We start from the raw sequence: 12,623 nt of genomic DNA, 5'->3' as shown, positions 1-12,623 counted from the left end.
AAAAGTTGGAAGACTTTATACTACCAGATATTAAGAATTACTATAGGGCTTCCCTGGTGGCGCAGTGGTTGAGAGTCCGCCTGCTGATGCAGGGGACGCGGGTTCGTGCCCCGGTCCGGGAAGATCCCACATGCCGCGGAGCGGCTGGGCCCGTGAGCCATGGCCGCTGGGCCTGCGCGTCCGGAGCCTGTGCTCCGCAACGGGAGAGGCCACAGCGGCGAGAGGCCCGCGTACCACAAAAAAAAAAAAAAAAAAAAAGAATTACTATAAGCTACAGTAATTAAAAGAGTGTGGTGCTGGCACAAAGACAGGCAAATAAATCAATGGAACAAAATTGAGACTCAAGAAATGGGCCCAGGCATATAAAATTACTTGATCTGTGACAAAGATGAAGTAGGGTAAGGATGACCATTTCAATAAAAAGGAAAGGGTGTCAAGTCAATACTTGGATACTCATATGGAAAAAATGACTTTTGACCCCACCTCATTACACACAAACTCAATTCTATGTGGATCATAAGCCTAAATGTGAAAGGTAAAGCAATATAGCTTCTAGAAGATAACATAGGAGAATACTTTCATGACCCTGAGATAGGCAAATACTGCTTAAAAAGGACACTCAAAAATACTAACCCCCAAAGAAAAGATGGATATACTGGATTTTATTAAAACAGAGAAAAAGAAGACATCATAAAGTAAAAAGGAAAGCCACATACTGGCAGAAGAAACTTCTGATACATATATCCATCTATATATCTGACAAAAGACTTATGTCCAGAATATATAAAGAACTTCTGTAAATCAATAACAAAAAGCCCAATTAAAACGTGGGCAAAAGACTCAAACAGGAATTTCACAAGAGAGGATATTCACGTGTCAATAAGCACATTAAATGGTGTTCAACTTCATTAGTCACCAAGGAAATGCAAATTAATACCATGAAGAGATATCAATACATACCCACCAGAATGACAAAAATTAAAAGATAATACCAAATGTTGGCAAGGATGTGGACTAATCTTACACATTACTGATAGGTCTGTAGATTGGTACAATCTCTTTCAAAAATGATTTGGTAGTATCTACACTTAAGCTAAATATATGACCCTCAATTTAATTCCCAGGTATGTATTCAAGAGAAATGAGTATTTATGTCCATCAAAAGACATATACAATAATGTTAAAGCACATTTAATCATAATAGTTCTAAACAGAAAACAACCCTAATGTCCATCAGTCAGAGTACAGATAAGTTGTGGAACATTAACACAGTAGAATACTACAAAGTGATGAAAAAGAGTAATTACTATATGCAAAATAAGGATGAACCTCACAGATGTAATGTTGAGCAAAAGAAACTAGAAACAAAAGAGTACATGCTGCATGATCCCTTTTATAAAAGTTCAAGATAGGAAAAGTAATTGATGATAAAAGACGGAATAGTGATTACCTTTGAGGAGGGCATTAACTAGGACGGGATGTGAGGGAGCCTTCTGAGGTGGTGACTGACAGTAGTATTATAGCTTGATCTGAGTAGCTGAGTGGAATACTTAAGATTTGTGACCTTTACTCTGTATATGTTATACCTCAGTGAAAAGCAAAAAGAAACTAGTAAAAGAGCAATAAACCCAAAGAAAGCAGAAGGAACTAAAAAGATAAACAGGTTAAAGAAGGGAAAGCAAATGAACAAAACACCATTAGAGTTAATTAATAAAGGCAAAATTTGGTTTATTTGAAAAAGTAAATGAAATAGACAAACTTGGCCAGTTTAAATTAGGAAAAAAAAAAGAGATGAGGAAAAGGATGTATAATAAAGAATTTGGCTAGTCTATGTCCCTGGTTCCTGGAAGGTGACCTCTAAACCCTTGGAATTTGTTATTCGTGGTGGGCTCCTGGGACTACCCCCGAAGGTTTATGCTAATGAGGTGGTTGTTGGTGGTCCCTGGATAGTTGATGCTAATGAGATGACTCAGGGTGGGGGTTGGCTATGCCAGAAAGAGCCACTGTAATATTAGAGGTCTGTGACATTGAGCCAAATGATAGCAGCCCAACCTCTGGGGATGAGCGAAGACTGAAGATTGGATTCAGCCATGTGAGCAGTGATTCAATCAAACATGGCTACATAATGAAACCCCAAACGAAAACTGAACACTGAGCAACCCAGGTGAGCTTCCTGGGTTGGCAATACTCCATACACACCTAGCTACACCTCGATACCAGGAGGGTAACACATCCCTGAAGATGTGGAAGCTTTGTATTTGGAACCCTCCCAGTCCTAGATTCTGCCCTATGTGTCTCTTCCTTTGGCTGGTTCTGATTTGTATCCTTTCGCTATAATAAAACTGTAACTGTGACACTTTCCTGAAGCTCTATGAGTCTTTCTAACAAATTATTAAGCTTAAGGGTGGTTTTTCATTTGGTGTGAGGAGTCTTGGGCAGAATTAGTCTTAGACAACTGTGCCCTTAACGTCAAGTTTGGCTAACCCCAGGTAGAGGACAAAGAGTAATTTGGAGGGCATTAAAAATCCTATTCACAAGGGAACCCCCCCTACACTGTTGATGGGAATGTAATTTGGTGCAGTCATTATGGAGAACAGTACGGAGGTTACTTAAAAAGCTAAAAATAGAGCTACTATATGATCCAGCAGTCCCACTCCTGGACATATATCCAGAGAAAACCATACTTCAAAAAGATACATGCACCCCAATGTTCATAGCAGCACTATTTACAATAGCCAAGACATGGAAGCAACCTAGATGTCCATCAACAGAGGAATGGATAACGAAGATGTGGTACATATATACAATGGAATATTACTCAGCCATAAAAAAGAATGAAATAATGCCATTTGCAGCAACATGGAAAGACCTAGAGATTATCATACTAAGTGAAGTCAGAGAAAGACAAATATTGCATGATATCTCGTATATGTGGAATCTAAAAAAATGATACAAATGAATGTATTTACAAAAGAGAAACAGACTCACAGACTTAGAAAGCAAATTTATGGTTACCAAGGGGGAAAGGTGGGGGGTGGGATAAATTAGGAGGTTGGGATTAACATATATACACTACTGTATATAAAATAAATAATCAACAAGGACCTACTGTATACCACAGGGAACTCTACTCAATACTCTGTAATCACCTATATGGGAAAAGAATCTGAAAAGGAATAGATATATGTATATGTATAACTAAATCACTTTGCTGTACATCTGACACTAACACATTATAAATCAACGATATTCCAATATAAAATAAAAATTTAAAAAATCTTATTCACAATAGCAACAATTATAAACCACTTAGGAAAACAATCTAACAAGAATTTTCTAAGACCAATGTGACAAAAACAAAACTTACTAAAGAATACAAACGACCTAAGTAAATGGAAAGAGAAACTATGTTTCTATTTGGGTTGGACAAAAAGTACCTTTGGTTTTTTAAGTAAAAATAAAAGACATATTTTTCACTTTTATCAAGAACTTTATTGAACAGCGTATTCACCGTTTTATTCCACTACCTTCTGCCATCTTTCAGGCAACTTCATAATTCCATCTTCCCAAAACTTTTTTTTTTTTTTTTTTTTTTGCAGTACGCGGGCCTCTCACTGTTGTGGCCTCTCCCATTGCGGAGCACAGGCTCCGGACGCGCAGGCTCAGCGGCCATGTCTCACGGGCCCAGCCGCTCCGCGGCACATGGGATCCTCCCAGACCGAGACACGAACCCGTGTCCGCTGCATCGGCAGGCGGACTCTCAACTACTGCGCCACCAGGGAAGCCCTTCCAAAAACTTTTCATCTTTTTGAGCAAAGAACTGTTCCAGGTGCCTTTTATAGTCTTCCAGGGAATTGAAATTATTTCCATTAAGAGAATTTGTAAAGACCGAAATAAATAGAAATCCCAAGGTGCAATGTCTGATGAATAGGGAGGATGAATCAGAACTTCCCAACCAAGCTCTAACAGTTTTTGCCTGGTCATCAAACAAACATGAGGTCTTGCGTTATCCTGATGGAAGACTATGCGTTTTCTGTTGACTAATTCTGGACGCTTTTTGCCAAGTGTTGCTTTCAGTTGGTCTCATTGGGAGCAGTACTTGTTGGAATTAATCGTTTGGTTTTCCGGAAGGAGGTCATAATAGAAGACTCCTTTCCAATCCCAGCATATACACAACATCACCTTCTTTGGACGAAGACCGGCCTTTGGTGTGGTTGGTGGTGTTCATTTCGCTTGCCCTACGATCTCTTCTGTTCTGCATTATTGTACAGTATCCACTTTTTATAGCCCATCACAATTTGGTTTGAAAATGGAACGTTTTCATTATGTTTAAGTAGAGAATCGCATGTGGAAATACGGTCAAGAAGGTTTTTTTCGCTTAACTTATGTGGAACCCAAACAATCAAAGCGATTAACATAACCAAGCTGGTGCAAATGATCTTCAGCGCTTGATTTGGGTATTTTGAGTATGTTGGCTCTCTCCCGCGTGGTATAACATTGATTGTTCTCAATTAATGTCTGGATTTTATGGCTATCAACTGGTCTACCCGACTGTGGAGCATTGTCCAGTGAGAAATATCCAGCACGAAACTTTACAAACTACTTTGCCACGTCTGATCAGTCACAGCACCTTCTTCATACACCGCACAAATCTTTTTTTGCATTTCAGCTGTGCTTTAACCTTTCTTGAAATAATAAAGCATAATAGGCCAAAAATGTTGCTTTTTTCTTCCATCTTCGATATTAAAATAGCTACACAAAAATTCACCAATTTTGATGTTTTTTTAAAAATGCACCCTGATATGACAGCTGTCACAATACAATCTAACAAAACTAAGCGCTACTAGAGCCATCTTATGGAAAAAACCAAACTTTTTGGCCAACTCAATATTGGAAAAACTCAATTTTAAAAAGATAGTAATTCTTTCCCAGATTTATAGGTAAATGTAATGTAAGCTGATCAAAATCCCAACAGGTTGTTTAAAAAGTGAAATGTGGTCGGCCTATTCTCAAATTCACATAGAAGAGAAAAGGTACAAAAGTCAAGATAGTTTTAAAAAGGAACAATGAGTTCATGGACCGGATGACAACACCAATGCCAATACTACCCAAAGTGATCTACAGATTCAACATAGTCTCTATCAAAATCCCAGTGATGTTTTTTGTAGAAACAGAGAAATCCATCTTAAAACTTCATATGGAATCTCAAGGATAACTGAATAAACAAAGTAATATTGAAGAACACAGTTTGAGGTCTTACACTTCCTGATTTCAAAGCTTATTACAAAGCAACACTAATCAAAATAGTGTGCAACTGGCACAAAGACAGACAATAGAACAATGGAACAGAATAGAGAATGAACCCATGTATATGCTCAAATGATTTGCAACAAAGGTGCCAAGATATTCAATGGGGAAAGGACAGCCTCTTCAACAAATGGTGTTGGTTAAATTGGATATCAATGTACAATACGGACTGTTACCTTACACTGTACACAAAAGTTTACTCACAATGGATCAAAGACCTAAACGGAAGAGCTAAAACTATAAAACTCTTAGAAGACAACATAGGGGAAAAGCTTTATGACATTGGATTTGTTAATTATTTCTTGGTTATGGCACCAAAAGCATAGACAACAACAACAAAAAATAGATAAATTGGGCTACCTCAAAATTAAAAACTTTTATACATCAAAGGACACTATCAACAGAGTGAATTGGCAACCCATAGAATGGGAGAAAATATTTGCAACTCATACATCCGATAAGGAATTAACATCCAGAATATATAAGGAACTCCTACAATTCAACAACAATAACCAAGAAATCCTGATTAAAAATGGGCCGAGGACTTGAATAGATATTTCTCCAAAGAATATATACAAATGGCCAATAAACACATGAAAAGATTTCAGTACCACTAGTCATTAGGGAAATGTAAATCAAAAGCACAATGAGATACCACTTCACATCCTTTGGGATGGCTACTATCAAGAGCCAGAAAATAACAAGTATTGGTGAGGATGTGGAGAAATTAGAACGCTGTGCACTGTTGGTGGGAATGGAAAATGGTGCAGCCACTATGGAAAAGAGTATGCCATTTCCTCAAAAAATTTAACAGAATTACCATATGATCCAACAGTTCCACTCCTAGATATCTACCCAAAAGAACTGAAACAGGGACTCGAACAGATATTTGCATACCCATGTTCATAGCAGCACTGTTCACAATGGCCAAAAGATGGAAATGACTCAAGTGTCTACGGACAGATGAGTGGATGAACAAAATGTTGTGTTATGGACTGAATATTTATACCCCCCCCGACCCCCACCAATTCATATGTTGAAGCCCTAACACCCAGGGTAGCTGTATTTAGAGATGGGGCCTCTAGAGAAGTAATTAAAGTCATGTGGATGGGAGTCTTGATCCAGTAGGATTAATGTCCTTACAGGAAGAGACATCAGAGAGCTTGCTCTCTCTCTCCACACATGCACACCAAGGAAAGGTCATGTGAGGACATAGCTAGAAGGCAGCTGTCTGCAAGCCAGGAAGTGTTCCGCAACAAGAGAAGCCACTGCAATGAGAAGCCCGCACACTGCAACAAAGAGTAGCCCCTGCTCGCCACAACTAGAGAAAGCCTGTGTGCAGCAATGAAGACCCAGCACAGCCAAAACAAAACCAAAAAAAGTAGTAGTTAAAATGGTAAATTTTATGTTATGTATATTTTACCACAATAAAAAATAGTAAAAATATAATAAAAATTTGATTTAAGAAAAGGAAAAACGAGGACTGACTTGCTCTACCAAGTCTCCACATATAACTTTACAGCTTCTAGACATGTGTGGTGTTGGTCCTGGTATAGAGAAACAGATGCCTAGAACAGATTGGAGTTTAGTAAACAACAACAATGGCCTCCACATCAGTGGGGCAATGGTGGGAGAGCGACTGGGCTGGGGGTGGCCTTGGGCATCCGGCTGTCTGCACACTCACACTCCCCGCCTAAACTGCCTCTATTCATAATCAGCACGTTGCCCAGTGCCCTGAGTTTCATTGCAGGCTGGCTGGGGGTGTCTCCTTGAACCTAACTGAACTCTGGAATGAGTAGGCTGCTGGGTGGCAGGCAGTTCAGCTGAGCCACCCTCAGGAGAGGTTTGCCCCACTGGTTTGAAATGCCACCTTCAAATCCCAACCTAGCAGCATTCAGTCTTCATTTATGTCAGGGGAGAGTTTTTTATCATTTTTTCCAACCCCCTAGAAGAAGAGTGGGAGAGACGGCATTTGATGGCACTCGGATCTGATGGGGACAGCACCATGCACCGTGCTGCAGCCCCCAAGGACCATGGGCCCCTTGCCTAGAGCATGGCGGCGGTTCCCATTGCCGCTGGAGGGAGCAGGCTCCCTGGGAGCTGGCCTGCGCTCATCTCTCCAGCTTCATCCTAACCATTCTCCCTTTGTCAGTCTGTGGCTGTGGTCATGATGAACATTTGGTTTCTCTAATGTGCTTTTTTCCTCTCTCACCTCTGTGCCTTTGAATGGTATTCTCTCTAATAAAAATACAATTCCCAGTTTAGTGCAGTGGTTAAACATGCGAATTTCCAAGTCAGACAGGCTAAGTTCAAATCTTGGTTCAGTCCCTTAGTAGCTGTGTGACTTTGGACAAATTACTTAACTTCTCTCTGCCAAGGTTTTCTTGTCTGAAAATAGGGATAATAATAGTAACAACACCATAAGATTGTCAAGAGAACTGAATGACTTCATATATCCAAAGTCCTTAGAAGAGTGCCTGGCACCCAGTAAGTACTCTACAGTAAGTACTAAGGGTGTTAATTACTCTCCTCTTATTCGGTCCTGACCTGGATAATGCTTAACTGGTAACAAGCTTCAAGTCTCTTCTTAGAAGTTATTTCCTTAGTGGCCTTCCCTGACCCTTAGTTCTGGTCTCCCTGTTTCAGGCTCCAAGAGTATTCATCTATTCTTATATTCACTCAGAAAGTCATTTGCTCTTTCTTCAAATGTTGAATATTTACTGAGAAGTTTTTCGGTGGTGAGGGCTGCATTAGGTGCTTGGAATACAATAGGGAGTAAAAATAGACCTGGTTCCTGCCTTCATGGAGCTTACAGTCTAGTGCTGCCCCTTTACAACACCCATTATACCCCGACCACACATTACTGTAACAGGCTCTAGCTGGATATCTGCTGGACGTTTGTGCCAAGCTGGTGGGGCCTAGGACCTGGCAAACATTTATTTATTCTTATTAAATGAATAAATGAATGAAGTGGCTGAAGCAGGGAATCAATCCCTTGGGTAGCTGCCCATCTCCAGGAGTCCACTCTTAAAATGTAGGTGCCTTTGGGAGGAATCTAGTGTTGTTGGTCTCTGACCTCATAGAATTAACGGCATAGAGATGAGAAAGTGAGACACCTGCTGGGGTGCAGGTGAGGTCTGACAAGGATGTGGGTTTATTTTGGTTCATGAGGAGATGGGGCGAAGGAGGGATGTGGGTGGGGAGGGAGAAGAGAGACTGCTCTAGTGCATGCAAGAGGTCCTGGTACCTGTTGGGGGGCGGGTAGGGATGTCATAGGGGCGTCTAATCCTAGAGGGGAGGAAGACATGGGGGAGTGCTGGTGGAGGGACTGGAGACAGACCTGTCTGGACCACGTGTCTCTGGTCCCGGTTCTCATGCTCACCTTGTGGAAAGAAGAAAGCTGGGAGCCAATATCTTGCAGGAAATCCTTCAGAGAACTCATTCTTTTGATCAGTGGGGTGTTGGGGGTTTTGGCTAGGTGATGAGCTGGAGTGCTTCCAAGCTGTGACAAGTCTCATATACCTATTGGAAGGCAGACCACAGGTTGGTGTAGTTAAGGGCACAATAATTGCACATTTTCAGATGATCTGAGCAATTTCTTCCAGCCTCTCCTAGATTCCTTTTCATCTCAAGCTCTCCCCTTTCTCTGGACCCTAGTCCTGTACTTTAATGAAAACCAGCTATGGCTTTAAAGCTTTTGAGACCACAAAGCACTGGAACACATTGGATTTGGGTAATAAGGGATGTTGTTATTACAGTAGGAATCCTGGCTGGGCCTTGTGGAATCTTGTGGATTGGTTTTGAGTTACTGCCTTCAAACAGTAACACTTACTTATTGTTCAGTGGTGTAAGAGACAGTTTGGTACAGACTTTGGAACTAGATTTTCTGTGTTCAAATCTCAATACTTCCACTTTCTAGCTGTGAAACCTTGGGCAAGTTACTCCATGCTTTTGTATCTCAGTTTCCTCATCTCTAAAACGAGGATCATAAATAATAATACCTACTTCATATCATAGGGTTACTATGAGAATTGAGTTAGTATGAGTAAAGCACTTCGAAAAATGTTTGACACCCTGTGAGGTACTCCTTAAATGTGAACTACTCTCATGCCTTTCAAATTATTTGTATTATGTATTAATTACACTTAAAAATTGCATGTGACTATTTTTTTATTTCTTTTCACATTTCTTCCTGCTAGTGTCACAAGCATAATAGAAAGAGGAACGTACCAGGTTTTGTTTCTACCTCTGTCTCTTAGGGCAGAGTGACCTTGGAAGAAACTCTCAACTTCTTAGGTCTCCATTTCCTCCTTCTAAACTGAAGATAAGAATCCCTCCTTTGCTTAAATTCACATGTTGCTATGAGAACCCAAAGAGGCCAAGCATGTGAAATTATGCTGTAAAACCATTAGGCTCAAAACAAAAATGAAGACGAAATGTAAAGCAGCTTTCATACATATGGACGATGTATTGCAGTGTAAGTCATTTGGGCCCAGGTATTAAAGAAATTCAGCCTCTGGATGAGATCATTAACCCAGGAACTGAGGGGTTTACTTGACTTGTAGGCATGTTTCTGTTGGGATCTAGAAACAGGCACATAATTTTTGAAAGATTTGTCGTTGGGATCATTAAGAACATATCTGCAAACTTTGGTGACAGACTCAATTGCCAGGGATAAATAACTTGGCAAGAGGATGCTGTTTTCCAACTGAAAGTACTTAATGAGAAATCTGAAGGCTAATCAGCATAATCTTAAAAGTGCTTTGGATAAAACACTTGCAAGTTTCCATCCTGGCTAGTCTTTTATCATTTTTCTCAAGTTCTTTAATCCATCTTCTTTCCTGCCACCCCTCTTCCTACCCACCTCTTTCCCCTTATCTGGGAAGATCATCTTCACAGGCCATTAAGTATAAGTAATCTCAACTTTCTGGCCTTCCCCTATACAAAATTCTATACATCTCCGTCCATTGTTTCTTTCTCCCCCTCTTTTCCTTCCAGTCCTGAGTCAAGTTGATTCCTGCCCCTGTGCTCTGCAGAGCTGTTTTGGAGTATTTTTTCTGTTCTGTAGCTCCAGCTTCCTATTTTCCATCCCTTTGTTTATTAACACACTCTTCTGTCTTAAATACACAAACCACCTAACACTTAATCTTACTTGTTTGAATCTCAAAAAAATAGCAAACTAAATTCAAGACTACATTAAAAGGATCATAAACAGTGATCAAGTGGGATTCACCCCTGGGATGTAAGAGATGAAAATCAAAAAATGTGATATACCACAATATAAGAATGAAGGATAAAAATCCTATGATCACTTCAATAGATGCACAAAAAGCATTTGACAAAATTCAACATCTTTTCATGATAAAAACTCTCAATATTTGTTTGTCTGTCGATGGGCATTTAGGTTGCTTCCATGACCTGGCTATTGTAAATAGTGCTGCAATGAACACTGGGGTGAATGTGTCTTTTTGAATTATGGCTTTCTCAGGGTATATGCCCAGTAGTGGGATTGCTGGGTCATATGGTAATTCTATTTTTAATTTTTGAAGGAACCTCCATACTGTTCTCCACAGTGGCTGTATCAATTTACATTCCCACCAACAGTGCAAGAGGGTTCCCTTTTCTCCACACCCTCTCCAGCATTTACTGTTTGTAGATTTTTTGATGATGGCCATTCTGACCGGTGTGAGATGATATCGCATTGTAGTTTTGATTTGCATTTCTCTAATGATTAGTGATGTGGAGCATCCTTTCATGTGTTTGTTGGCAGTCTGTATATCTTCTTTGGAGAAATGTCTATTTAGGTCTTCTGTCCATTTTTGCATTGGGTTCTTTGCTTTTTTGATATTGAGTTGCATAAAAGGAAAAAAACACATTTCAAAGGCTAGCGTGATTCTGACTACCCATTGCCTCAATGAACCACACCCACAGATAATGGATGCAATCAAGTATAACAAATCATTTTACTTTGGTAAAACCTGTAGAAGAAACGTGAGAATGATCTTAAGAATAACTGACCACTGAGGGGATGCGGGGTGGGCGGGCAAAACTGGTAAAGATGGTCAAAAGGCACAAACTTCCAGTTATAAAATAAGTTAGCAGAAAAATAATAAAATAAATTAAAGTTATTTAATAGGGAAAGAAAAAGCTCTTTCTTCCTGTTTACCAGCTATAGCTCGCACTTGGTAAGTTATAACTAAGTACTGACTGGATAAAAGCTCTGTAAGAGCAGTTATTCCTTTGACTGATCCCCAGGGTCACAATTAATTAGGAAAAAAATATGACTTCAAAAACCTATTAAGTGATAATGATAAATGTGGTTGTGCTGGTTACAAATATGTCAAGTTCTTCAACATTCAACCCTTCAAAAGATGGAGTCTAATTCTCTTCTTGACTGGAGCCTGGACTGAGTGACCTCTTCTATCAAACAGAAATAAAATGAAAGGGATGGAGTGGGACTTTTTTTTCTTAAACCTTAAAATGAAATTTTGTTAAAAAAAACTCAGCTCGTAAAGTATATATTATTCTACCCTCTGTCCTTTTTTCCCAGCTTTACTGAGGTATAATTGACAAATAAAACTATATATATATTTAAGGTGTATAACATGATGATTTGATATAAATATACGTTGTGAAATAATTACCACAATCAAATTAATTAATACATCCATCCCCTCATATTCTCTAGCATATTTCAAGTATACAATACAGTATTATTGTTAGGGGAACCACTGACTGAAGACACCCGCCCCGGCCAGGCCCAATAGCAGCCACTAGCGTGAGGCATCTTACAACAGGAGGTCCTGCTAAGGAACATGGAAGCTATCGCTAATCGGAAGAATTCGGGAAAGGTCAAAAGGAGAGAGGATATTCCAGTCCATATGTCCTACCAACCTCCCAGAGTCCTCCTCGCTGGAAACCATCTTGACTGAATGATGCGCGGTACCACCAGGAAAGACCCTGAGTCAGAGTGATTGGCCAGAGGCAACCTGGAAACTAACCCCATCACCATAAAACCCGAGACTGAGAGCCACGTGGCAGAGCAGTTCTCCTGGGGTCCCTCACCCTGCTGCTCTCTGCCCAGGTGCCCCTTCCCAATAAAGTCTTTTGCTTTGTCAGCACGTGTGTCTCCTCGGATAATTCATTTCTGAGTGTCAGACAAGAGCCCACTCTCAGGCCCTGGAAGGGGTCCCCCTTCCTGCAACATTATTAACTGTAGTCACCACGCTATACATTAGATCCCCAGAGCCTCTTTATCTTACAACTGAAAGTTTGTACCCTGTGGCCAATATCTCCCCATTTCTCCCTAAAGTGGG

The 12,623-nt window shown here is 40.1% G+C and overlaps 1 protein-coding gene across 2 annotated transcripts in view; it reads left to right on the top strand.

Annotated features, from left to right (window-relative positions):
* The window catches only part of LBR (lamin B receptor), a 42,394-nt gene extending 30,037 nt beyond the window's left edge, over nt 1–12,357 (top strand). For both annotated transcript variants that reach the window (XM_060127739.1, XM_060127725.1), the window contains one exon: nt 11,996–12,357. In XM_060127739.1, the coding sequence (XP_059983722.1) occupies nt 11,996–12,030 (35 nt within the window). In that variant the 3' untranslated portion in view covers nt 12,031–12,357. The remainder of the gene's footprint in view (nt 1–11,995) is intronic.
* The last annotated feature ends 266 nt before the right edge of the window (nt 12,358–12,623 follow it).

This window comes from Lagenorhynchus albirostris, chromosome 2, assembly GCF_949774975.1.
Source record: "Lagenorhynchus albirostris chromosome 2, mLagAlb1.1, whole genome shotgun sequence".
NCBI classification, from domain to species: Eukaryota; Metazoa; Chordata; class Mammalia; order Artiodactyla; family Delphinidae; genus Lagenorhynchus; species Lagenorhynchus albirostris.
This window is presented reverse-complemented; position numbering and strand designations above follow the sequence as displayed.